Source organism: Oryzias latipes, chromosome 10 (genome assembly GCF_053564925.1).
Source record: "Oryzias latipes strain Hd-rR chromosome 10, Olatipes_Hd-rR_3.1".
NCBI lineage: Eukaryota > Metazoa > Chordata > Actinopteri > Beloniformes > Adrianichthyidae > Oryzias > Oryzias latipes.
The window spans coordinates 23,082,942-23,109,615 of NC_136246.1; the positions used below are offsets into that span (position 1 = coordinate 23,082,942).

Consider the following 26,674-nt stretch of genomic DNA (forward strand, 5'->3'; position numbering starts at 1 on the left):
ATCATTGAAATAAACACAGAAATTAATTTATTTTCTTTCGTTTTGTTTTTTTTAGATATTCCAACGAAATGATTCACCACACAAACTCAAAATGAGCACATCAGAAGTGAACTGGAGCAATACTTTCAGGTTTTTGTGTTTGGCGCTGAGGCTTCCTCACCTTTCTCACAGTAGGGTTCCCCCTCCTCCATATAGAAGGCCTGGTTCCTGATGGGAGCCTTGCAGGCGGCACATTTGAAGCACTCCACGTGGTAGGTCATTTTCAGGGCGTGCATGATTTCCTGACAAAAGAAAATCCGATCTAAAAACCAGCTCCTTTGATTTGATCGTTTTCTTCTGTTTTTAGCTGACATTTCTGGATTTCCGGTAAGGTTTGGCCCGCTCACCCCTGTGATTTTCTTCTTGCACTTGGCACAGTTTGGCGCGTATCGGTTGTCGTGGCACTTGGTACAGTAGACGGCGCCTCTCTCTTCAAAGAAGCCGCCCTCCTCCAGGACCGCCTTACACTGTGAGCAGGTGAACTCTTCTGGGTGCCAAGAGCGACCCAGCGCCACCAGGTACCGCCCCCTTAGAGCACATCAAACTTTGATTAATCCACAACAAAAATAACCAAAAACACAAAGGCGTGTAACTGAAATAAAAACCTGTTCCTTGAAAACTTGGATTTTTTTTTTGCATTGCATCATTTTAATAAAATAGCCCTGCAATAGACTGGTGACCCGTTCAGGGTGTAACCCTGCAACCCCGTGACCCAGTAAAGGGATTCAGCGGGTTCTGAAGATGGACGTTGTTGTTCAGCGCCGTCCCACCTGATGATTTTATTGCAGGCACCACACACCGGGGTCCTGTTGCTGTCCTCGGGTGCCTGCTGCGCTGCCTGCATGATGGAGCTGCGGTTCTGCTTGGGTGTCAGTTGGGCGGGCTGCTGGTGTTGGGTCACCACGGTGCTGGTCTTGTCCGGGTGAAAGCGATCGGCGAAGCCCGGGTCTGTGACCCAGGGTGGGCGGGAGGTGGGGCCAGAGCCCCGTGCTGCTGCTGCAGCAGCAGCTCCGGTCTTGGATCCTGCGCGGCGGGGAACAGATGGATGTGGATTTAACAAAGGCGTGTTTTGTGTTGCTGCTGATGTTTTCTCTGCTTTGACCACATCAGAAACCCACCATCTGGTTTCTCTGCAGCCTGGGTCTTTGCAGAAGAGGTAGTTGGCTCAAGGCTGTGGAAAGGGAAAATAACTACTTTGAGAAGATGCAAAAAATAAACACCTTGGTAACCATGGTTACAGCTTATTGAATTTTTCGATGTCAACATTCGTGGTTGTTTTTATTATACAGGAGAGCAAAGCGTTCGAGTGTTGTGGCAAAACAAGTCGATTTCCTTAAGTGGATGTCGCTGGCTGTGCTGATGAAATTTAACAAGCCGTTTCCATCAGCTCATGGTGCCTGCAGACCATTTACATGATTATAGCAGCTTTTGTGGAGGGAAGAAGGGGAAGAAAAAAAAAATCAATCATGTAATGCATTTCCATTCAATAACCAAAGCTGAAAAACAGATATGCATCCAATAAACATATCAGCTCCACTTGAAAATCGTTCAGGAGCTTTTGCCCTAATGAGCCAAGAAAAACGTGTGACTGACATCGCTGGCAGGCAAAAAAAAGAAGCAGTCAGACAAAAAGTCATCCTGCATGTTGAGCCGTCAGATTTAGATGCAGGAGTTTACTTCAAACCTGCGTGAGGAGAAGCGATAAAAAAAAAAAAAAGAGAGAGTTTTCTTCATTTCAAAGTTCTGTTACCCGCAGCAAGCCGGGCTATATTCAGAAAAATCTTCAAACCCTCCTTCTCTGAGAGGAAAACAACATCTGAGCCAACACCGAGAGCTCTGGAGACGTTTTATCCTGAGAAGTAAAATAAAAAAAACAGGCACCCCTTTAGGCGTCACTCAAGTTTACATCATCAGCTGTGCCTCCAATAACACACTAATGAATGATGATGAAATCAGGGCTCATTTGCTAAAATAAAGAGCGAAAATGGGAAATGAATTACAGACCCCACTGTGAAGCAGGTCAGGCCTCCGTTTACCGTTTCTAACAAACATGAGTGAGGAGGAATTATAACAGGAGGAAAAGTCGGACTCTTTTTCCTTCAATGGCTCCCTCTGAATAATAAAGAGGACATCAATTCTTTTTTTTTCTTTTTTTTTTGCGCAGTCGTACAGCGATAGCCTGCAGGAAAGGAGCTGAAATGACTGCTGCTGCAATTCTGGAAGGAAAAACTAAATGAAAAGATTCCTAAAAGGGAAATGAAGCTTCAAAAAAAAAGAAAGGAAGTGAACAGCCAGGTTAAGCAAGGGACACAGCCGGTTTCTCTCAGTTTGACACACAGACCCGGGGTCAGCCGCCTTCTGCTCCAGACCCATTTAAGCCCGCCTGCTGGGACTTGCCCCCCCACACCCCCACACAAATAAAGCAGCATCCTGGTCAAATGTGCTGCCATGGCTTCACTTCCCCTGCTGAGCTGCCCCACATGGCATCAGGCCAGTGCAGGGTTCTAATCCCACATTAGGAGGTTATGGCAGCCGCACCTCTCAGTGGAGAAGGGTTGAGGAGGCAAATTGGAGAACATCCTCTATGGCAGCTTCTTCCCTCCTGGATCGACCTGCACGGTGTTTTCCTGACATTTTCCCGGCTTTCAACATCCCTCTGATCAGCCAGAGGCGTGAGGTGATGCAGGTGCACGGCGCTCGCGTTAAAGACTCACAGGAAAGGAGCTCTCTTTTCCTTTAATGTGAAATGTTTCCTTTTAAGGTTCCCTTCTATTCTTGAACTTGTGATTTCAGATTCACATCTGTCTAGCTTGCACTCCGGAGGGATGCATCGACCCGAGCCATGAGGGGAGCAGAGGAGTGTGTTGACAGTTCTGCATCCGGCAGAGGAAAAGCACTTTTCTTTATTTTAAAAAGAAAAAATGTGACAAGTGTCACTCTTCACCCAGTGTGGAAGTGGAGTTGAAGCAGCCTCCTAAAGCCTGTGAAGAGATACTTCTCTTTAAGTATTTATCTTTTTGACTTTTTCGTTTAATATTTATATGGTTTTCTTGTTTCAGGATAGCTCCCTTGCTCCCAGGATAGCATTAATGTTCAAAATATCTTCACAAAACATACATTAAGTCAGGAGTAATAAAAACTTTCACATTTAGTTTTGACCACTTAAGGTGCTCTAAATAACTTTTAGCTATTATATGTTTGGCAAAATCTCCATAAAATGTATATTTATGTTTCCGATCTCCAGTGTGAAGAGAAAACCGCTTTTGATCCCTAAAAAAGTAAGTAAATACTAAGCTTTCACACGTCACTCTAAAACGTCATGCAGTTACATCAGCTGACCGTTTGGGGGCAGCATTGCTCAAAAAGAGAACCGAAAAGAAGGGGGGGGGGGGGGGGGGGATAATTAGTATTTTTTTGGATTCACTTTGTGGACTGTTGTGGTTCAAATGGTCAGATCCAACATCTCTGAATTGATTCCACTTTGGTCAACCGGATGATCTGTTTCTACCCGCTGCTAAACTGTGCCACGTGGTGGATTTTCAGGTCAACTTTAATCTAAACCAGGGGTCGGGAACCTTTTTGGCCGAGAGAGCCATAAACGCCACATATTTTTAAATATAATTTCGAAAGAGCCATTCAATATAGAAGTGTCCCTTTCCCACACTGAGGCACGGCGACTTCACCTCTCTTAAGGTTCTTTATTCTGGTTACTGTAGACCGCAACAAACGCCGAACAATTAATTCACCAACTCCTGAATCTCTCCCACCGAGACGAGAGCACTTCTCCCAACTTTATATTCCCCCCTCCCGCTCCAGCCCTCCCATTTCCCTTATTCGGCCCATAGCTGAACCCCATTGGTCCAAACTCCCCAACGACAAGCTGAGAGACAGAACTGAGGGCCAATCAGATCTCTGCTTGATCAATGTGTTCAATGAACTCCAGAATGTATAAGGCGGCCCAACAGCCAAGTTAAACTCTGTCCGCGACAATATGTTTAAAACTAACTATACAAGTGAATGTGTGCATTTGATGTAATTTCAACATTTTTAAAGTACAATAAGTCTGGGGATTCTTTTTAATAACATCATTATGCTGTTGTTAATAAATGATGAGTATTTCTCGTGGTAGTTTTGCTGATGGTCTAGTCTGGTTGATCCGTGGTGAGTTTCAGCTTCATGCAGGCGTTGAGAATTTAAACGTGATCATAGGTCTGAATGTTCTGTAGATGTGAGACAGACTGCTCACATGCAGACCTGGAGCCAAACACACACTCACACTGCAGTGAGTGACGGGCAGCGGGTTTTACGTTTTTATAATCCCTGCGCGATTCACCTGCTGCCTGTCCCCCCACCCTCTGCTTTCTTCCTCACACATCCCGTCTCCGCAACTGGGCGCTCTTTCTCAGAGACGGGAGCGCGCAGTTTTAGGCACGGCAATTCACAGGTTTCCGGGTGGTACAAACTCTGTGAAATAATAGACAATTGTAAATTGATAATGCTGGCGCAGATTTTTCTCTCCAAGCACCGCTACTACTGCGCGCCTCTGGCATCGCATCGCGCCCGAGAAGGACTGGTCTAATGAAAAAAAAAGTATAATTAAAGATTTGTCTGCGAGCCACATGCAACCATCAAAAGAGCCATAAATGGCTCGCGAGCCATAGGTTCCCGACCCCTGATCTAAACCAAAGGGGGCTTATCTAAGAATACGACTTCTGGTGTGGACCAAACAGTGCAGTGTGAAAGTTAAACTGCCTCATAAAAACCATTTCAAACAATGCAATGTCCCGTCCAACCATCGCTGCGAGAATTAAAGCACAGCTAATTTATTTTGTTTATAAACGATAGAGTTATAATATCTGTCTCCCTCCCTTATCCTGAAAATGTTGCATCCCTCCATCTGCCCTCCCACTTTCTCCAGGTCCTTTATGTGGATGCTGAGCTGGAGGAAAGTCCATCAGAGGCTTCCTCCTCCTGTGGCTCATGAGTTTGATTTGGCTTCCTGGCTTCCTGTCCTCTAAGATGTGCAAACCAACTGGATTTAGGTCTTAGGGACAAATACATGTTTTCTTCTTTCTTTAGTTCTTTTTCCACACATACTTTTCATTCGCAGAAAATATGAATGACTTATTTCTGTTTCAATACTTGTATTGTTGAATATCCTTTATCACTTCTTTCTAAAATGAAAAATAAAAATAAAAAATAAAAAAATAGAAGATGTACACTTTCAATTATAAATACAGTTTTAAATCTTCTTTCTCTTTCGGCTTTTTCCCATCAGGGGTTGCCACAGCGAAACAACCTCTCTTTCGAGGATGAGTCGCATGGTTAACTTGGCAATGTTTTACGCCGGATGCCCTTCCTGACACAACTCTGTCAATTTATCCGGGCTTGGGACCGGCACAGCAGCAGAGAAGGGAAGAGGGAGCAGCCCGGATTCGAACCCTGGTTTCACGGACGGGACGTACAAAACTTTAATTTGGAAAAAAACATTTACTACTATTTTGGAGCTGCTTTAAAAACTAAATAAGCTTCACTTCCTGATAAGAGCATCTATAGATTTCAAGGCTTAAAGACTTTCTTAATACAACAGTAAATCTAAAGATCTCAAGTTTAAAGCAAACATACTAATATGCATTCACTTTTCAGAATAAAATGGAGAAAAATTTACTACTCTGTAGCATTTTCTACAAGTTTTAAAGCATTGTTGGTTAAAGAAAAAAAGAGCAAATTTACATCATATGGATTTTTTTTCAGTTATTTCTTGTTCTGTTTGTCTTCTTCCACTTTCGGCTTCTCCCATCAGGGGTCGCCACAGCGAACAAGTCGCATGGTAAATTTGGCAATGTTTTACGCCGGATGCCCTTCCTGACGCAACCTTCTCAAACCGGGCTTGGAACCGGCAGAGGTAGAAAAGGGAACAGGGAGCAGCCCGGAGTCGAACCCTGGTTTCACGAACGGAAGGCGCCGCAAACCAGCACGAGCTAACCACTAGGTATTTTCCCCATTTCCCTACACTTGATTACATCCACTGATGAGTTATCTGGTGATAAATGAATTTTGACGAGCTCATGACCTTATGATGTCGCTTCCCAGAAGTCCTTTGAATTTGGCTGGAGATTACATCGCCTAGACAAGCCCAAAAAAGAAAAACTCTTATTTTGAGTGTTCAGCATCTTCACTAAAACTAAAAAAAAAAAAAGGAAACAAAGAAGGAATATGTCAATCTCAATCTCAAAAGAACAGACAGACAAGAGATGGTTTTTCAGATTTTTTGTATTTTTAGAGATTGGTGATGACAGCAGGAAAGAAAAAAAAACGTTTTCTGTGGTTGTCTGTTAGATGAGAGCAGAAATGAAAACTTAAGGATGAAGAGTTTAATAGATGTAAACAGGCAGGAAGAGAAACACAGACAGAGAGGAAAAACAGATCAAAGGAGCTTCTGACCTTCACCCTTAAGAAATAGCTCCACCTTCCAACCAGTTTACTCCCACTAATTCAGTTTGAAATGGAAAACTTGTGAGAAAGTGAGACATTCAGAGGGAGATTTTACATTTCGGCTCAGTACACAGGGTTCCACTTTAGGCTTCGTCATCTAAGCTATGCTTCTTTTTTGGTTTATTTTTCATTACTTCCCCAAACTTCTTCTTTTTCACCCCAACGGTTAGTGAAAGGTGAACTGCCATGAGAGCGGGCTTTGCATGTGGACATCGTCAGCTGTAGAGGTGCGACTTTCCCTAGCGGGCTCTGCGTTCCGGGGCTTCAAGCGCGTCGCTCAGGATTTGATATTGAGGGCGCGAGCGGACCTTTCATGGTGCCAATCCCTCAGACGGGCGTAGCGAGGACTCTGAATCTCAGTCAGGAACTTTTCCCTGACCGGAGGCAACACAGAAATGAAACAAGAGGAGACAAGCAGGAAGGAGATGAGAGGGCAGAGAATGAATGACACGAGCAGCAGAGGAAACAAGTGAAGTGCTCAAAGTGCATGACAGAAAAAGGAAAAAGTTGTGTCAAAAGATTTCTAAGCCAGTGTAATGTGTCACCATGTATATAAAACATTGATTCTACCAAAAAAAGTCTGTAGATTTGATGTTTGCCTCAAATCTATTTAGCATGTTGAAAAACAACAAAACACGGATTAATATCATTTTCCGCTAAGTTTGAGAAAGAAGTGGTGGATATTTAAAATGTAATTTAAAAGTCTTGATGTAAATCAGTGTCACTAAACACTGAGCTGTAATAAATAATTTTGGAGTTTCTATCAAAAAAGTCAATACCCTCCAAGTAAGAAAATGGATTAGTTTGTGCTGAAAGTGCTGAAAAGCTAAAATTCTTGAGTTTCTGTTTAAATACAAGTTTAGTTGTGATTTTTCCTTTAGATACTAAAAGAAAAAATGGAATGTAGTTTTTTCGAAGGAAAAAAAAGTCTATTTTTTTGCACCACAATGATACATTTTATCTAAATCTTTCTATTCCGCTTTGTTCCAAAACTTATCACAAAATGTGTTTGAAATGCTTTTGTAGGATGCTCTTTAGGTCTAATTCTGCTTCCTGAAACCTAAAACTGATGTTCTGCCAACAAAGATGAACTGGGACCTACATTCTTCTACTGACCATTTACTATTTTGTTGCTTATCTTTGTTATAAAAATATTCTAACACTAAAAACTGAGTATTTGTTATTTTATCATCATCTAACTTCAAGGTTTTTGTATTAAAAAAAAGTTCTCTTTATTTTTAAAGATAAATGTCAATTATGCACATTTCACAACTTTTAGTGGACTTTTACTTTGACCATCTAACAAAATACTGAAATGCGAAAACACTTTTCTATGTTACTCACATCTGACTGACTTTACTTTATGAACAGTCAAGTGTTAATAGTTTCATTTATATTTCTGCAGCAAAGCCAATAAACCAACATATTTACAAATGATTTATAAACTGTGCAAACACACCAGCAATGTCAGCGTTTGAGGAAGCAAATCTCACAAACTGTTACAAAATCTAAAAAAAAACAGGAATCGAACAATAAACTGCTAAACAAAGTCACTGTAGAAGCACGCACACACAGAGTTACCAAGCTCACTCAAACTTTTACCTTGACCTCTTTGAAATTTCATCGTTTGGGTCCTGCACTGAGAAATCCAGAAGAAACAAGATATCAGAGCTTCGCTGATCAATAGAGGGACACTTGACTACTACAAAAACAGCTTTTATATAACCTTCCATAGTAAATTGTGTACATTTTCAAGCTTTTCTATCAGTTTACTGCTGAAATGTTATTAATGACAGCAGTTGTCTAAAAGTATCAAAGTTCTCCGTCTCTGCAGGATCCTTTGTAAAGCGATCAGACCAGATGAGTGACAACGCCCTTTCTACATGTGATTCTGATTATCTGATAGACTTCATGCCTCTCCTAGCCACTCCTGTCTCAGGCCCTGACTTACTGAAGTCGGTGCCTGTGACCTGGGCCAGAATTCGGAAAGACCGGGACTGAGTGGTGCCGGTCCGGGGCTGCCAGTCCTCCGTGTCTTCGATCAGCCTCTTCTTGCTGCGGTCGTTGGGGATAAAACATGGCATGTTCTCCATCCTGAGGCCGTGCCTGCACACACACGCAGCAGCACCGCGGCAGGCGTGGTTAACAGGATCTAATCTAACAAAGTCGCTACCCACTCGCTAATCTGGCGACTTCACAGGCAGAAGACTGTCTGCACAGATCATGCTCCACTCGAATCTCAGCTTCAACAGCTTCACACGGCAGAAGCACTGACACGGTTTTCACAGGCACTCGCTGTCTAATGAACGGATATGACTAAATCAGACTACAAATTCATCAATGACTGTGGAGACAGAGGAAAAAACTTCAGCAAGATTTATCACAAAAGCACTTAGGATTATAAAATGGAAAACATGCTCAAGAAGCAGCACAACCACACTCTTTTCAAGCATTTCCCTGAGTGACCTGTGTAAACCCAATCGCAGAAACTTCTCAACAGCATCTGCTCATTGTACTTTCATAAACAGCCTTGTCATAAAAGCAGCTAAAGGCGAAAAGGCAGTCAGCATGCAGCTGCCCTTACTTGGGCTGGTAGATTTCATCAAAATAGGTCAGTTCACCCCTGTGAAACAGACCAAAGACCAAATAAAAACCACTGTACAGAAAAATGAAGAAAAGTTGTACTGAATCAAGGATCTTTGTATGAATATTAACATCTGTCTGACAGCAGACTGGTATTTATTATGTACTTTAAAGTGCTTAACAGCTGAAGCCAAAATAAAAACTTTAATGATTTGGCTTCCAAGACCCACTCTGATCCTCTTTTGGTCTATTTTTAAAGTGTTCCCAGTGGTATTTTAAGTATGATTTAATTTAATGTAGATTAAATTACATTTAAAGTAGATTTTTAGCCAAAATCTAAACACCTGTGTTTTCCATAACACCCATCTTTGGAAATAAATTTAAACCCAATAATGTCTGAAGCCAAGATAAATAAACCCTTGTGTTTAAGTTGTGGGCGGGACCATTGGCATAAAGAAAGTCCTTACCTACTTCCCATAACCCATCTGTTTACATGCTGTCCCGCACGCTTACAGCCCGTCACACGCCAACCTAACATTACCAGTGCAACAAAAATGGCGAGCAATGTTGGAGGTATCCAGCCGTACAGTTTTGAAACAGACAAGGAAAACAAATACATACATGGATCTATTTGTCTGTAAGTGGATGCATCAGGATGAAGCGGAGCTTGTGGTCCCATTTTCTATGCAACAAAGATGCTTTTTTTTTAACTGCATCGTTTTGTTCACAGTGATTTGAATAAAGAAATACTCAGAAATGCAATTTTGAGCTTAATTTTCCTCAGTCAAGTGAAAAAGGCACAATAAATATTAAAAACGTAGTTTTTATCAGAGTGGGTCTTTAAAATTTTGAAAATAACAGTTGAACATTTGTAATAAATGTGACAAACGGTTCAAAGATGGTAAATGGTTTCATTTGAGGACCAACATAAAAAGTTATATTTTTGATTAAACAAGAAAAAAGGGAACTGGTTATAAATACAAAATCAGCTGGTGATGGCGGACAAAAACCTTTTTTTTTGGAACTGACCTGGTCGGTTTAATAGAAAATCAATTTTAAAAAGAAAAAATACAACTTTGAATCGAAAAATAAACACTTTCCTTTGGGCGGTAAAATCACAAAGAAACATACTAACTTGTCAAGTGTTTCCATCTGCAGAGTTCCAGGAAAGGAGGAAAACAGAGAAAAAGGTCAGAGCTCAGCTTTGGGAAAAAAGAACTAGAACATGTCGATATGTGACAAAGGTTAAACACAGCGATTGATTGGAGGAGAAATACCAAAATGCAGACAACAGACATGAGTGGACACTACGTGCTGTTATTGGCAACAAGCTGTGTGAGAGAGATGCGATTGTTTGTCAAATCCTGTCACCCCGACCCAAAATGACTCAGCTGACCAGCACAGAACCTTCTCTGTTCTTCTTCGCTCACGCCTTCTGAACAAATGCTCTACAGAGAATGAAAAATCTTTTTTTCCAGCCAATAAAACTTGCTGCTGAATTTTTGTGGTGCTCTTAGATCTGTGCTCCCTTTGATCCCCTTAAACCAGTGCTTCTCAAATAGTGATGCGATGCCAGGGGGGGGGGGGGCGTGCAGTAGTGGCGGTCCTAGGCAAATGTAATACGGGCAATTGCCCGGGGCGCAAATTTATCGGGGGGCGGTGGTGACAGCAGCTCAGTGCTTGGAAAAAAATCTGCGCCACTGCTGGTTTCCTAGTATCTGTTTTATGACAGAGTTTGTAACAGCCTGAAACCTGTGGACTGCCGTCCCTGCAGCTGCTCCTGTCACACACGAGAAGGAAAGGGGAGGGCTAGTGGGCTCAGGCTGTAAACTGGGCACGCAGAGAGCTGCAAGCACAGCCTGGATTGCCTTAGATTACTTAGCTCATGCTAATAATGTCATTCTTTATGAACTATTGTAGACATCTTTATGACGTCTTTATTTTCCATAACTGTATTCTTTGTCTGCCTGTCGTTTAGTTGGTGTCAGTATTTGATAGAAAGACAGCAGGTAATGCAGTGAAACAGCTGCACTTTATGAGATCATAAATAAACAATCCATAAAAAAAAGAAGCACAATGTTTTTATCCATTTCTTCAGACTAAAAACGTTAAATATATTGGTGCTGCTGTGTTAATGTTTCAGATCCATTTACATTTAATATTATTTATTGATTGAATTATTTTTCTCAGCATCAAATGGTTCAGTTGGTCAAAATGTTTCTAGTTTAAATAAGGACTGACAGATTTTTTTATTTTAGGCACTTTAAGCTTCTTTTCTGTTTTAGACTATAACAGGGTTTCTGTGTGGCTAAATAAAGGTAATATTTGTTGAAAGTGGATTTATATTGCTTTTTTTCTTTTGTTAATGTTAAAAGATACAATTTCATGTGTATTTACACAAATTTTATAGATACTAACCTAATATATATTGTCACCGCTTGAGTGTGTGTGTGTGGGGGGGGGGGGGGGGCTGGCAAAAAATAATTGAGAAGCACTGGCTTAACCCAATGAGACCATTAACATGCCCAAAATAATTGGATAGCAGGTAATTAAATTGACATGCGACTCTTAGAAAATCCTGGTCAACATGGAAGTCCACTATCTTGACTTATTTTGGAGAACTGCGTACGTTCTTAACAATGTAACTTTGACACTTCCTGTTCCTTTCACAACAAAATAACCCACCACTCTACCCGCAGTTCTTCATTAAGACTAAATGTCTGTCAAAAAATAAAAAAATAAAAACACTTTTGCTGCCGTTCTCACAAAGAAAAAACAACGGTTGCTATGGTTACGCCAACTCGGGGGCTGTCAATTAACTTCCACTTTGTATGTTTTTTTTTCTTTTTTTTTCCCATACACACACGCAGTTGTAAAACTACAGCTACATTTTTGAGATAAAGATGGTTTGATGCCAGGAAGCATTTACTATTTGGGCAGAAATCTACGCGTGTTGACCCTGAATATTAGACATCACTTTATCTTGTTTACATGGTTCTAGAAAAGTCAACATTATCAAAAAATTGGATAGTAATTGTGAAGAATATTTAAAAACTGCCTTTAACCTTTATTACACTAATGGTTTAAACTTAATTCACTGAGCATGTATTGTCATCTCAAAATTATATTACATTTGAAGAAAGCACAGCCAAACTATTGTTCTAACAGTTTCTTCCCATACTCCCTCTTTTCTGTGCATGTTTTCTGCTGAGCAGGCCTCAGACTTATCTTCACTTTAGCCTTGGAGCTTCTCTCCAGCAGTAACCTGTGGGCGTGTTTTTCACACGAGGTCCATTGGACGATCTTCTGAATATGCAAATGCAGGGTTTTTATACCAAAGCCCATCCCTGAACTCTTTGGTTCGGACTTTGAATGTACCATGTTCATGTCTGTCCCCTTCGTGTTTGTGCGAAGTAAAACCTCCACAAAAGCTAAGTTTTGTCTCTGAGTCATTATTCATTATTTCTGTGTGTAAGAAACTGAAAAGGGAACGAACCAACCTAATATTTTTATTAATACAGTCCTTTCTAGAAAATCCAGTTTCTTCACAGTAATCAAATATTTGGTGTGCATGTAAATGAGCTTTATACAAATTCTACAGCTGGAATGCTTTATGCTAATGTCCAAAGGTAACAAAAAATGTATAAATAAATGTTTATGTATCTTGTGACTTTTGGCTTGGGCACTTTAGACAGTTGCTGCTTTCCTTCTTTCTATAGAAAATCTAATAATAGAGCAAAATGGGCACAAGGTTCTGAGGAGGCTCTACTCATCTCTAATGACGTGCTCATCCATCTACACACAGAAGTGAAGTGTCTCTGGACCGAACAAGTACAAATGGAGAGAACTTGGCAGAATTTATGAGCAAGACTAAATACGGTGACGGACCACATGGAACTGCAGCTGCAGTCGGAGCACCGCCATTACCCAAATTATAGGATGCTGCCTGGACTATGGAAGACTTTTTATCTCAGGATGGGTTTAGAGACACTCCTCACAAAGTCTTAGAAAGGTTTGTTTTTAAATTTTACAACAAATACATTTTAAAAAGAGCCAATTTTCCATTAACTAATGGAATAATTTTCCAATCAACTAATGTTGCTACAACTTCTGCAGTTCAATCCAGCTGCATTCACACATGCATCTCTAATTTCCTCACTGTTTTATGCAGAGCAGCTGTGTAAGACTGCACATCATTGTGTGAAATTCATTGAATCAAGTTCTCCAGTTTGAGGAAAGCAGTTGATTATTTTTAAGAGGGCACTTTTCAGAAAAGAGCTGCTGCTTTTAGCTTTTCTGTGTACTGCTTTCAAAACTCTGATTTATTTCAAATAGGTTCTCCAGCTCCTATTTACAAATAAATAAACACTATAAAACAGAAAAAATGTTTTTTTAACAGAAGCGATAAGATGAATTATGTAAGGGTTAATGGCCGACGAAGTGTGCGGTTACTACTTTTTAACGCACGCCGTGGAAGCCTGAACCTTCGCGTCGGACGGTTGCTTCCGCGAAGTGCGTTAAAAAGTAGTAACCGCACACTTCGAAGGCCATTAACCCGCTTATACCATGGTCACTCACAAAAGCAATACATATTAACCAGGTTTTAGTCCTTAATTCTTGTTTTTTTTCCGATTTGGATCACTTTTCTCATAAACAGCGTACTATATGTTACGTGATGCGGCGTAACATATAGTCCGCGTCGCGCAGCACCACCGCTGCAGTCAAGATTCGGCGATATATATAGGCTCATCGTCCCGATGGGTTGAATAAAGCATCAATTCAGAGGGAAAGTTAATCGCTTACCGCTTGTTTTTGCCCAGATGATGAAGCAAAAGGTTGTTTTACAGAAGCCGGCGCAGTGATACAAATCATTTAAGCTAGCCGACCGGGACTTCTTTTTTCACCGTGCGGTTATCAGGTTTTTACGCATACCCAGCAGCCAATCAGAATCGAGTATTCAACCGGACCATGGTATAATAGAGATATAACCTTTAGCTTTAATATTACTTTGGTTTTTTTGAAGTAAACATTTCTAAAAGCCAAAAACAATTCAATAAAAAAGTTCAGAAGGTTTCTTCAAAGAACTTGAAACTCAATTTTCATATTTTTCTCTGTCATTACAGGTGATTACAGATGAAAGTAATAATCAATAACCCCATCTGTTAAAATAAATTGTTCACAAAGAGGAGGGTGTGTTAAGCAAGAGCATTTCTCAAAGTAGCGTCTTGTGTGATGCATTGTTCTGCAGTTCAAAATCAATATTACATTTCTCCATTTTTCATTCTCCCCCTCACAGAGTAATGTGTGCATTATTTTAGGACATAATAGGCTTTTTGCTGAATTCTAAAGACCTACCATAAACACATTTATGGGTTTAAGAGCAAAGTTCTAATATTCTTGTCACAAAGTTTTACTTTTTTGTTTATAGATGGACAAAGGTTGGTTTCATTCATCTTTTTTTTCATCCTGTTGTGCCAAAATACGCTGATCTCAGCATATATTTACATTTAGAGATTTTTTCTGTATATTCTCATCATATGACATTATTTTGGCAACAGTGAACCCCAGCCTTTAAACCCTAAAGGAGTCATTTTCTCTTCTTAACGAGAAGCCAGAATAACGAGACTTCAAAACATCATTAAAACCACATTAGTCAAATTGCAGCTCTGATTTTCTTTTTTCCACCTACCCATTCTGTGGCTGCTGTGTGCTGGCATTGCCCTGTGAGTGCGGGGTGTTAAGTTTAGGCGAATAGGCCACAGGTTTAATAACGGGTCCTGAGCTGGCACTGCCACCACCTGCTGAAAATGGCCTTGCCATCTTGTTAATGGTTGTGCTCGGGGCAAAGGAGTACTTTGGCTGAGCAGAACCTGCCGTGTGTGAATCCTGTGGGAGTGTCGGGGAAGGGAGGAAAGAAAAAAAAAAGAAAAAAGTACACAAAGCAGCACAGAGCACAACATGCAGTTAAAACTCATGGCACACACAAAAAAAAGTTCTGCTGTTGCACAATCCCCAACCTTTCCAGTCTCCTCTCGTAGCAAAAGATTACAACACTGTGCAAACCGGCCATCTTTTCCTCTGCACAGACGAAGAGCTTCAGTAGTGAACGCTGCTGTTTATTTGTGCTGGCTGTCAGCCAACGACGGGCCAAAGTAACCTGCTGCAGCAGATAAAATATTCGTCTAGAACTGGCATGTCCCACTAATGAGATTCCTCACTGAGCATTATGCACACACTGCAGAACAACTTCTATTAAAATGGAACACTGGTTTTATGCAGGCTCGTGCCAGCTGCTTTGACTAATAGCAGTTTGCATCAGTTCAAGGAGTTCATGACACTATTGTACTTATGAAAGTGCAGTTCATCAGGCAAGTAGCTGTGAAAGTGTGGAAAAAAAAGAGAAACCGAAGGCGACATCGCTCGCTGGTAATGGGGGATTGCACAAGGCAGAACAAAAGAAGACGAGAATTTCTCAAAACAAAACTACGCCAAGCGCACGACTCGTTTAGCAGCTCACTGGTGCTCGGCTGATGCAGTGCTCATAGGTGATTCCAATTCATTTCAACACAAACTAACATGACACACTGTATAATCCAACAGCAAGTGGGGGTTAAAGGACACTTCAAATCTCCAGATGAAGCAGAATCTCACAGCCAAGTGTTGTTGACTGATAGAGGAGCTCACCATCTACAGGGAAAAACAGACTTACCTTTCGCTCTTCCACCAATTTAGAACCTCTGGGGGGAAAACAGGAAAACAAAGGAGATATCAAATCAACAAGTCTTCAAGATTGAAGTTTTTAATACATAATGGTAAGAAAACAACCATAAGATGAACTAGACTTCGGAAACGTGAAAATAGAATTCTTGAACGAAATACTTTTTTATTAAAAATAAAAAAAGCACTGCTAACCTTTTTTTAGGAAAGGTTTTAAATTAAACCATTTTTTTGGGGATTTTTTAATTTATAAACAAGATCTCTCAATTAGAGGTCAGTAACCTGAGGCTCCAGAGCCATGTGTGTTTTTTTTTACCCCTCTATTGTGGCTCTCTGGCTGAAGAAAAATCAAATGATAGTCATTTTAAAAAGTTATTTTATTATTAATTTCATTTAGTCCGATTTATGAATTTTTGGCTGAGGTGTTTCTATAACAGCAAATTAAACTGTGTTAAGTTTTTATATACTGCAGACAATAAATCAAGACAATTTGATCTTCCAAATTTTGTTTAGATTTTTTTTTTTATTAAAGCACTTGTCCTGTTTATATTCAGGTTAAAAGCAGTGGTAAGTTGGAAAAATGATGATGGCACATTCAAGTAGACTTAACTTATATAGAGAAAATGCCATTTATGTAGGACTTGCAGAGTAATAAATGGCTGCAGGATGATCCCATGTTGATCAGGGTGTTTCGTTTTAAAAGGAACTAATGTGACCCTTTGTCAAAACAAAAAACACAATTTTATATTTAGAAAATATGTACCGGTATGGTCTTCATATTTCTGTTTTTGCTCAGAAGAAAGTTAAAGAAAAGATATAATAAATTCTTTGTTCTTACATTTTAAGTTCACATCCGGTTTAGTGTGTGTTATATTTAATATGACCATTTTGGTAGAAACTAGGACTTCATTTTAAGAATGAGGGTGCAAACTACTTTGGATTAACATGACCACAAAATGACAGCTAAGAACCAATAACCCCAAACAACAAGATACAGTTGCAACTGGAAAAACAGAAAAACTTTAAAATAAAAAAGATGTGAAAACAATGTGAGCAAAAAAATTAGATGGAAAGACAGAAAAAAAGAGAATGAAGGATGCTATGAAAAATAAGACAGATTAATGGAAGAATAACAGAGTTAAATTGTGCATCAGTAACATGGTTCACTAAACATAATTTCAATAACTAAAAATGGATTCTTACATTGTTGATATTGTTGTTCCCTTTATCTTGAATATGTAAACTGGCATTATTGTTTATATTGTTCTCTAAATAAGCAAATACCAAATAAAAGTAAAAAAAACTAGACATAATAGAAAAGAATAAATATGGTGATGCACTCTATTATGACCAAAGCTCCAGTGCATGTTTTTTCAGGATATCGTTCTTGAACGACTGCAGAGCCTTTGTGGGCTTTAACAGCTCTAAAAGTCCATTACAGTAGAAAACAGCTGCACTTTTAGCATGAAGGCACTCAGCTTCACGTTTCTGTTGGTTTACGGCATAAATCGTCATCGTCATCCTCCTCCTCTAACCGAATGTGTAGCACAAAGCTGCAGAAAGTTCTTTGTTTCAGTCTGCAGCCACACACAAAAACAGCAGACAGACTTTTCTGTGACAACAGGGAATGACAAACAGCTGCTGTCAATGGCTGCCGCACTGCTGATAGAGTCGCGTCAGAGACTGACAACGGCGCTAAATGATAGAGAAAGCACAGAGAGGGCTCTGCTTTTCAGAACCCACAGAAAACAAGCGGATGGAACGTTGGCAGGGCCTGAACCAAGACGATACTTGGAAAAGTCAAATGGAATGAGGAATATTAGCAATACTGGTTGTTCTGTATCTGTATTTACATTGGAGCAGAAGAATGGAGATGATTAAATCAGCCTTTTCTTGGAAACGTTTCGTTTGTCGGTTGAATGTGACCTCAGTTATGACTGAATATGAGCCCTGGATGAGATCATTTCCTCCCTCATTTCATGGATCACTTGTTTTAGCTGATGCATAGTTGGCTTTTCCAGGCGATGTTAGATAGAGACAGAAACTCGACCACAAAGGACTCTCCCATGACACTCTAATCAACTTTCCACACATTGCAGACATACTTTAACTACATCCCTGCAGACCGCCAATGACACTGAAACACACTTTTAGAAATGATGCACACTCTTCTAGTGAAGCAAAAACCATATTGCACATATTTTAGTAACTTTTCTTCCATCTAAAAAGCTCACGATGAGGTTTAACCCTTACCCATAAAAGAGAACTGCATGAAACACAGACTATAACTCGTCTCAGCTGTCTTCCACTTTTAACATGTTCCAATCATTTTTTTCAAAACGAGGATGGAGGCCAAAATTTAAATTTAAAAATTTAAAAAGAAAACAGACACAAGCTTCCATCCAAGAAGTCTTAAGAAAATAATCGCCACCCATTCTAATGTTATATATTAAACTGGAATTACAACGCCCGTTAAAAATAAATTAGTTTATGCAAGGTCGTAACCTTTATTTCTTATTCTTTTTTCTAAAGAAAATAAAAATAAACAGTGCGATTCCAATAAATTTAGTTATAAAGGGCCATATTACAACTTAGGGGCTCAAAGAGCTACACAAAAAACATAGAACTTCTGTCAGAGGTTTATGACTGTTATATTCAAATAGTTCACATGAAGTCAGTTTATCTTAATGATAAACGATGTAAGTGACCATAAAACTACATTGATGGCTTTTCGGTGTAATGTTCGTACTAAGAAAGCAAAAGGTGACGGTGGACAGGAAAAATTCTCTCTAGATGGGAGATTAGGGGGAAACCTCCAGGAGAACCTGAGTTTATAAAGAAGAGCATCTGTCATAATTATTTTGGTTCTGAGAGGACAAGAAAAAGACAAACACGATAAATACTGGAACATCTGCAGTAAGACAAACAGGCAGGTTAGTAACTGGGAGAGAAGGAAGCAGATGAACAAACAGAAAATCCCTGGAGAGTCTGCTAAATGACAAAAGAAACAAGCTAGTCCATGGAACAAAGTCAGAGAACAGCTGTAGAAAGACAAAAGAGACATAAGAGACTGCAATGATGAGGAAAATATGATGATAGACAAACCCAAAACCCCTGGAACAGCAGTTATAAATAAACATCAACATCTTATAACATCAATAAAGAAAAAGACTGTTTTCTCGTATATTTTTAATAGTCCTCATCTAAATTAAGCGTAGAAAATCCAATTAGTGTCTCACATACCTCACTTGATTTGCTTTTCAAATCTCAGAATTGTTATGTGATGTAATTGTGCTAACAGCTTTTAATGAGACAAAACTCAACATCTTAAAAAACTGACAAAAGTGATGGCACAGCAACTATAAAAAAAATAAAAAACAAAACTTGAAAAACCTGCGGTCGTTCTCTCAAAATAAGTTCAAAAAAGAAAAGGTGTTGAAATGTAAAAGAAGAGACTCTTGGCAGGCAGTAGTAAGGTGAACAAGATAACACAGCTTTTCTCTTATTACTTACGAGGATCAAAAAAATCAAAATGAGTCCCATAAAAGCAGCAAGCTCATCTTTATTGCTCTAACAAGTCGATACCTTCTCATTTTCTGAAGGTTTTAGGCCCTTGAATGATTACATTTTTATCTCTCTTTGGGCCTAAAATCTTTTTTTATGTCCACACTGCAGATGAAACATTTCCTCTAGTCTTCAGAGAGACTTTATAAAAAGTATTTGCAGACTAATGTGTGCAAATTCTGCCGACGGGCATGCAGTCTGCTGCAAATTATTTTCTTACTGAATTTAAAAAAAAGTGCTTTTATGAGAAATTGCGTGTCCTTTTTGTGTGTTTCTGGTGCTTTTTCAGGATGTGAGGTTTTCTTTTGGAATAGTTTAGATTAAAAGAACAGAAGGTCAGCACACAGAGCCACCAGGAGCTGCTGTGGAAAAGAAGACAAATACTAGAGCTGGATGTAGAGATGAAATTGTGTGCATGCCTCAGTTAATAGCTTTTAATAAATCACTAGTTGTGCTTGACTTACACCTCAGACAATTATTAAACTGTGTTTTAAACACAGATTCCAGCTATATTTGAACTTTTTGTTGCATATTAAACCAGAGTGATGAGTTGTCAGAGTTTGTTCCTCTGGTAAAATGTAGGTTTTTTTTTATAAACCTGCAAAGGTCAAATGCTATAATTCAAACCATCTTTTAGTCCTTAACACCTCAAATAATTTTTCATATTTAAAATGAAAACCAGCCATTTCAAAGCTGATTTAATTGGATGCAAGTTTGTTTTACATTTGCCATAAAAAATATATTAAAGATGACTAAAGTGTAAGCTTAACCTGCTAATGTAAATGTTCCTGCACCTTTAGAATCAACAGAGGGAAATAATCAAATTAAACAAAAATTAAATCACTAAAATAATACAAAATAAAACAGAAGGCAATCTTAAACAAATCAGCACTTATGAAAACAAATGCTGTGCCCGTTTGAAAGAAGAAAAAAAAGGTTAAAATAATATTTTTTTTGTATTTTTGCTAGGCTTGTACAATTATTCACAAATTTATCATTATCGCGATTTCAGGCTGTGCAATATCCATATGGCAAAAGTCAGCAAAAATCACGATAAATGGTAAACCTTAAATGTGCTAAAACAATCTTATGGCAACTTGAACTCTTCAATGAATATAATAAATCCCTGTATGCATTTAACCAATCAGATGGAGCCCTTCACGTTGTTGACCAATCAGGTGGAGCTTTTATGTTAGATTTTCCCCTGCTAATTAAACAAAGGTCATTTGGAGAATAATCTAAGGTATTTTGACTCCTATTTAAATTAAACTTTTGCAGTGAAATGGAAATGTTTTTGTTGTTTTTGCCATTTGTTCGTTAAACGCAAGTTATATCGTCTCTGCAGTATTGATCACCAATATCGCATATTGCGAGTTTTCTTCATATCGTGCAGCCCTAATTTTTGCAATAATCTGTCAACGTAAAGCAAACTTGAAAGTTCCCTCAGTCTCATAAAAAGTGCCAGTGAGTGTTTTTTGAATATTTAGATTGTTGTGAGTCCATGGGAGGAATGAGAAATCCTGTTCCGGCTTACCTGCTGAGGGTGAGGGTGAGGGAGTCTGTTGCTGCTCTAATCTTGTTCTGTGCCTCCACATGAGTCATGTCTTCAGCATTGGCATCACAGATCGAAACCACCCAGTCTCCCACCCCGACTCCAGCCTGAGCCGCCTTTCCACCTGGAGTCAGCTGTGGAGGACAAAGATGCAGAAGTGATTTAGTGGGAGAAGATTATTAACAGAGTTATGAAATGAAACCCATATGACGGAGAAGCAACTTCAGCAGGTCAGAAAAAACATATAGGTAGCCGATAACGCAAAAAATGAATAAACAAGAATACATTTTTTTAAAACACGTAGATAAAATCTATTTATTACCAAGTAAAAAAAACTTTGTCTTTCCAGCAGATCTGGTGTGATTGTTACAGCTTAAAATAATAACTTATTCAAATCAGTACTTGTATCCCCCACTTTCTCACCTCTCTTCCTTTTACTCTCCCCCCCCCCCCCCCCCCTCACATTCTTCCCCTCTCCCTCCCCACACACACTGAATTTAACAAATAAATAAAAAATAATACAACAAAAAGGGGTTTATACAAATCTACACCCTGGTTTCTCGAAGCTATATAACCTCTTTTTGTGATAGTAAAACCTGTCCAACACAAAAAGCCTTCAGCTCTAATCTGTTTGCTCAGCTGTTGGACAAAACAAGTTAAAGAAAAAAAAATCAAGTAAAAAAAAACTAATTGTGCATCTTTGCATGTTTTTTAAAGGTAATGCATCCATGTGAAAAATCCATGTTTTAATAAAAGTCATACATCAAATCAATCTTTATTTATAAAGCATTTTATGTTATAGAGTAATGCAATGTGTTTTACAGAATTAAAACATCTTTCTAAAAAGAAAAAAGGAGGACTAGGACTAGGGCTGCAGGATAGCAGAAAAACTTGCAATGTGTGATCTTAGTAGTCAATATTATTACATAATTTCCGTTTCCTTTCAACTGTTTTATTTAAATAGAAGTCAACTTAACTTAAATTATACTCCAAATGACCCACATAACATCTGATTGGTCAGCGACGTGAACGGGTCAGTCCGAATGGTCAAATCAAGAAAGGGTTTTTATTTGATTTGTTAAATACTTTAAGATCCCATGAGATCAATTTAGCATGTATGTTATAATTTGAGGTAACCATTTATCACAAAGGCTGAACTCATGATGCGATTTATTGTGCAGGCCTCGTAAGGAGTCATTTTTGGGTATATTTCTGTTTATTTTTAACTTAACTTAAGTGAAACTGAGTTTTAAGGGTTTCAATTGATCTGTAATAAATTGTAAAAGCTTTATTTTCCCAATCCTTTTTAGGTGCAATTTGATTTTAGAAAGTGTCAAAAGAAATGTGTTTTTCTTTTTTATTTGATTTATTTTGTTTGCTTATCTTATCGACAGAGATTCCTACAGAGTGTAGTAATAAGTCTCCTGTTTTTACAACGTTACCTCACAGTACCTCACATATACAGAAACACACTAAGTCATGTTCAGCTGGCTGTCTGTAACATCTGTTAGCACCCAATAATTAACAGGAGGAGCGTACCCGTCTGTTTCACTCAGCCTTTCCGCAAAACAGACATTATAAGGTCATCCTGATGTCATCCATCAACGGCAAACGATCGAGACCAGATGTGACTTAAGACTATGAAAGACGCGCTTGATAGCTGAAGAAAAGGTCCACATGTTATCGTTAGTCAGAGGCTTTACTGGAATCAAATGCATTCTCACTCATGACAGGCTGACAAAAGGATGACATCATCCCCTCACGCCGACAGGGAGGCTTGCAGGCGTGCGAGTCAGAGCTGGAGTCCTGTCGCGACAGGAGGGCCTGACATCACTTCAACCCAACATTCAGTGATGGTTCTGCACACGTGCACATACAGCACCGCCTTGATGTATGCTCTGCTGCACCGCGCAGAGACGAAACCATGTATTAGTAAGGGCTTAGTCAGCATAAGCGTGCAGCTGTAACCCTTGTGCTATCCAAGGCACTTTAACATTGGGAGTAGGGTCATCTAGACCCCACAAGACAGTGCGCTGAATCTTTTTTCCTTAATGATTTGTGATTTTCACTGGTGTCCATGGATTACATGAAATCCTCTCCACCTTTATCTACCTTTCTCATGGTAGGGAGAACAAGTCAATGTAAGGGAGGGGTCATAGGATAGCACAGGGGTTAATTCAACATGGGATGCATGTCAACACTCACAAGAGAAGAACAAAGAGTGCAGCATCAGATCATGTAGACGTTCCAGGGAAAGTATTCAGGATTTTGGAAATGTGAGCTCATTAGCTCTTTAAAAGCTCAAAAGACTCAGAAGGTTAAAATATATGACTCTTTCCACTTTGATTCTGCACATTAAAACCAACATTTCTTGCGATTATGAATGCAGTGCAGATGGCAGCTACTAAAAGAAGAAAGTCTAATCCTAAAATTAACAAACTAAGCCAGATTTAAGGTGACAGAAGGAAAATCTTAAAAAAACAGGGGGAATGCATTCCACAAGGGCAATTTGAGTTAGGTATTAACAGCTAATTCAAACAAGACTGCCTTTGATATGTACTTGCAGGAAGCAATCAGAGGGGTTAAGTGAGAGCTTTTTCATTTTGCTTTTTAATTTTATAAAAATAAATTAACAAGTTTTTACAATTAAACAAGAGTAGCATATTTTGATTAGTACACCGCCAGGCTGATGTGCCACATTACTACTTGAAGTGAAGGATTTAAGTAAATTTACACTTGTAAAAGTCAAGAGAATTAAAAGTGTGTGATCAAAAGAGATTAAAAAGTTATCAATAAGTAATGAACTGTCAGCAGAAAAACTAAAATTATAAATTCTATCAACAGTGTTTCTTTTAGAGCAGTACATACATTTATTTGCCTTTAAGAATGCTGTCATAGAAGGTTTTGCTTTGAAATGGTAAACACCTTTTACATTTGCAAAAAGGTTGAAAAAAGCTCATCTACCACTTTTCTCTTAAGTATTTTTTGTATTTAGAGTCGACTTCATTGGATATCTATAGAAAATAAAAAAGTGCCTTTTGATTAGTTGGCAGCTGGCCTTAATGTGGATCTTAACCATCGACTCTATATGAGAACTGGACTGAGTGTCCTCTTGTTCCAAACAGGAAGTATCCACTGGTCACAAAAAGCCAAAATCTAATAGACTGCTACTGAAGAAAAATACAGCTATTAATCAGTCGTTATATTTGTAAGAAAATTCTGGATCTGCTACCTTTTTTCAACATGTTCCTGATTCAGTAAAAGTATGTGGTCTCAAGTCAAACATCTACCGGGCCCGCTTTCAGTGGTAGGGGTGTGGACCAACAAGCTCACTCCTGATTGGCGAGAGTGGTTGCCATATAAATGTCAACTCAGACCAACTTGAACCAATCACTGCTTACTGAGACATTTTCTATGAGTGACGTCACACTCACCCATAGTCTATGGGATTTGGACTTTTTGTGACCAGTGGATACTTCCTGTTTGGAACACGAGGGCGGTGAAGTCACTCAGTCCAGTTCTCATTTACAGTCAATGATATCAACTGATTTCATGTTGAGATTTGGGGAAAAATAGAAACACAAATATCTCATGTGGTGCTCATCAGGAGCCAGTCGCATATAATTGAGGGAATTTCTTATAGGTACAAACAGGTCAAGGAAGATAAAGAGAAAAATGTTGGAATCTAGTGGTTTTCCTATACTCCTAAGATGGCATTTTAATTAGCAAAAATAACTGTAAAGCTCCTAGATTTAGTATTCAGTGTCCGTGTTGACGGACAAAGACACCTGTCCTCTTGGTTCAGGTTTAGAGAGCAGCTGCTCTCTCACTTGAGAAGGCTGCTGTTAAAGTTGCTGCGCTCAGACCTTTGGTTGGAAGGGGGCGGACAGAAACCCTACACTTGCCTCATCTTCTCCCCAGCAGTTTGTCAATACAGCGAAGCCAGTTGGAAAACATGCAGCAGCACACTCAACTGTACCTCACAAAAAAAAAAAGATAAAACAGGGATTGAACACGGCTGTAGGGGTATGCTGTTCTGACATGGAGAACAAGGCTCCACGTGCTTTATTTGATTTTATGCGATGATTGGAGGTTAGAATTTTATGTGCAGCTCCATGTTTCAAAGTGCAAAGCTCGGCAACAGGGCCATTTTGGTATGCTATCAAATTTCAAAGCAAAAGCCAACTTCTCTGCAGGAAATAGTCAATGTGATGCTCAAAAGATCCGAAATAAATTAACTTCCAATTTTATGTAACTGATTCTTCACAAATCATAACTAGTTAAGCATTTTTTTTGGTAGTAATGCTCCAAAGTTTACCCACAGCTGGTAGTTTACCAGCAGTGTAACTCTACCAACTCACTTTTATTCTTTCCATGACTATTTGGGGGTAAAGAGCCGTCTGTCCTTACATCACTCACACAGCACAGCTGATGCAAAGCCATAAATATCACTCTGAGAAATGGAAAACCAAACTTGCAAGTATGTACCACCACAACCCCCCCCCCTTCCGAGTCCCCATAATGACTGCTGCAGTGGAACTAACTCACCTTTGAGCACTGCTTATAGCCGGGGTATATCCTACTAGACGAAAAAGCCCCCTACAACTCATTGATAGGAACCAACCCATATCTGAATTCCTCCTCTTCCCAGTGTGTGTGTGAGGGAAAAGAAAAGTGCTTGAATGGGATGCCAAAGCGGAAACCGACATTAGACTCTACAGGAGGGCCAACACAAAACCCATGTTGCTTACTGGGACATTATTTGCGATTTTCTTCCCGACTTTGATGGTTAACAAAGTGGCATGTGCATGCTGAGAGAAACCAGATGGCGCTCGCAATGCCAATGCATCATTTGTGAAATATTCATGGTATGAGATCTGGGTCGGGTATGTGGACAGAAACAGCACTGCTTCCTACATTTTATGACCATCCTCTTGGAAGAGGACGTTGGCAAAAACACGTTATAGATAGACATCTTCACTCAAACCGATCTCAATCTTTTTAAAGTTATAAGCAACAAGCTTTCCATAAAAAATACACACATATTTTTTTTAAATGTTGCTCAACTTTTTAAACAAAGATGACATCAATAGCTCTGTTTACTTCAGGAAAATGTACTTGAAGGGGGATTATGGAGGGTCCCCAGTATTTTAGTGAGGCTTTTCAAAATACAAAAGGACTCCAAGAGTATTACTTGGGAATATGTTTTACCTTTTATGATTAATTGATCTCAAAACGGTTGTAGTTCTTTAACTACACCCAAGAAATGTTGATATTACATTTTTAAGGGTCCAAATGTGAGCCATCTGTTTACAATGAAGAAATAATATGTCAACTAACCAAACTCAACAGTAACCATGCAATCCAGAGTAACAAGTTAAAAAATTGTGAAGACTTGAAGTTGTGATAAAAGAATCATTAAACTTTGAGAAAAGATGTTTGATTCAAATGCAAAGGCTAGGAGAGGCCCTGTAAATCCCATAGTAATAATTCTACTTCCAATTCTGATTGAAATGTCGGATCACCATAGAGGGGACATATCCAACCCACCTTGAACCGATGGGCTCTCATTATCACGGGGCTGCATGCTGACTTCTTGTCAAAGCTGGAGGCATCTCACACAGTGACGCAATGTAAAAAACTGATGCAATTCTTGACACTTGGAGTAAAATGTACTTCATTTTGAAACGGTTTATGTCAAGAGTTGGGAGGAACCTCTGTCTC

At 39.2% G+C, this 26,674-nt stretch overlaps 1 protein-coding gene and 1 long non-coding RNA gene across 22 annotated transcripts in view; one reads left to right on the top strand and one right to left on the bottom strand.

Moving 5' to 3' along the window:
• Positions 1 to 26,674, bottom strand: part of pdlim7 (PDZ and LIM domain 7) — a 39,313-nt gene that overhangs the window by 3,246 nt on the left and 9,393 nt on the right. For 9 of the 21 annotated variants that reach the window (XM_078954321.1, XM_020706679.3, XM_078954319.1 and 6 more), the window contains exons 3-9: positions 20,933 to 21,084; positions 15,827 to 15,854; positions 14,807 to 15,003; positions 1,158 to 1,210; positions 810 to 1,062; positions 387 to 567; positions 161 to 281 (exon numbers count right to left, since the gene is read on the bottom strand). In XM_078954321.1, the coding sequence (XP_078810447.1) occupies positions 161 to 281; positions 387 to 567; positions 810 to 1,062; positions 1,158 to 1,210; positions 14,807 to 15,003; positions 15,827 to 15,854; positions 20,933 to 21,084 (985 nt within the window). Of the gene's footprint in view, positions 1 to 160; positions 282 to 386; positions 568 to 809; positions 1,063 to 1,157; positions 1,211 to 6,294; positions 6,909 to 8,136; positions 8,174 to 8,485; positions 8,641 to 9,118; positions 9,158 to 10,252; positions 10,270 to 14,806; positions 15,004 to 15,826; positions 15,855 to 20,932; positions 21,085 to 26,674 lie in introns of those variants that run through there. The other 12 variants (XM_078954327.1, XM_078954329.1, XM_078954326.1 and 9 more) reach the window with 3 other exon arrangements.
• LOC144994909 (uncharacterized) lies at positions 2,178 to 6,474 on the top strand. The gene is made up of 2 exons (XR_013658603.1): positions 2,178 to 5,811; positions 6,032 to 6,474. It is a non-coding gene; the product is annotated as an uncharacterized LOC144994909 (long non-coding RNA).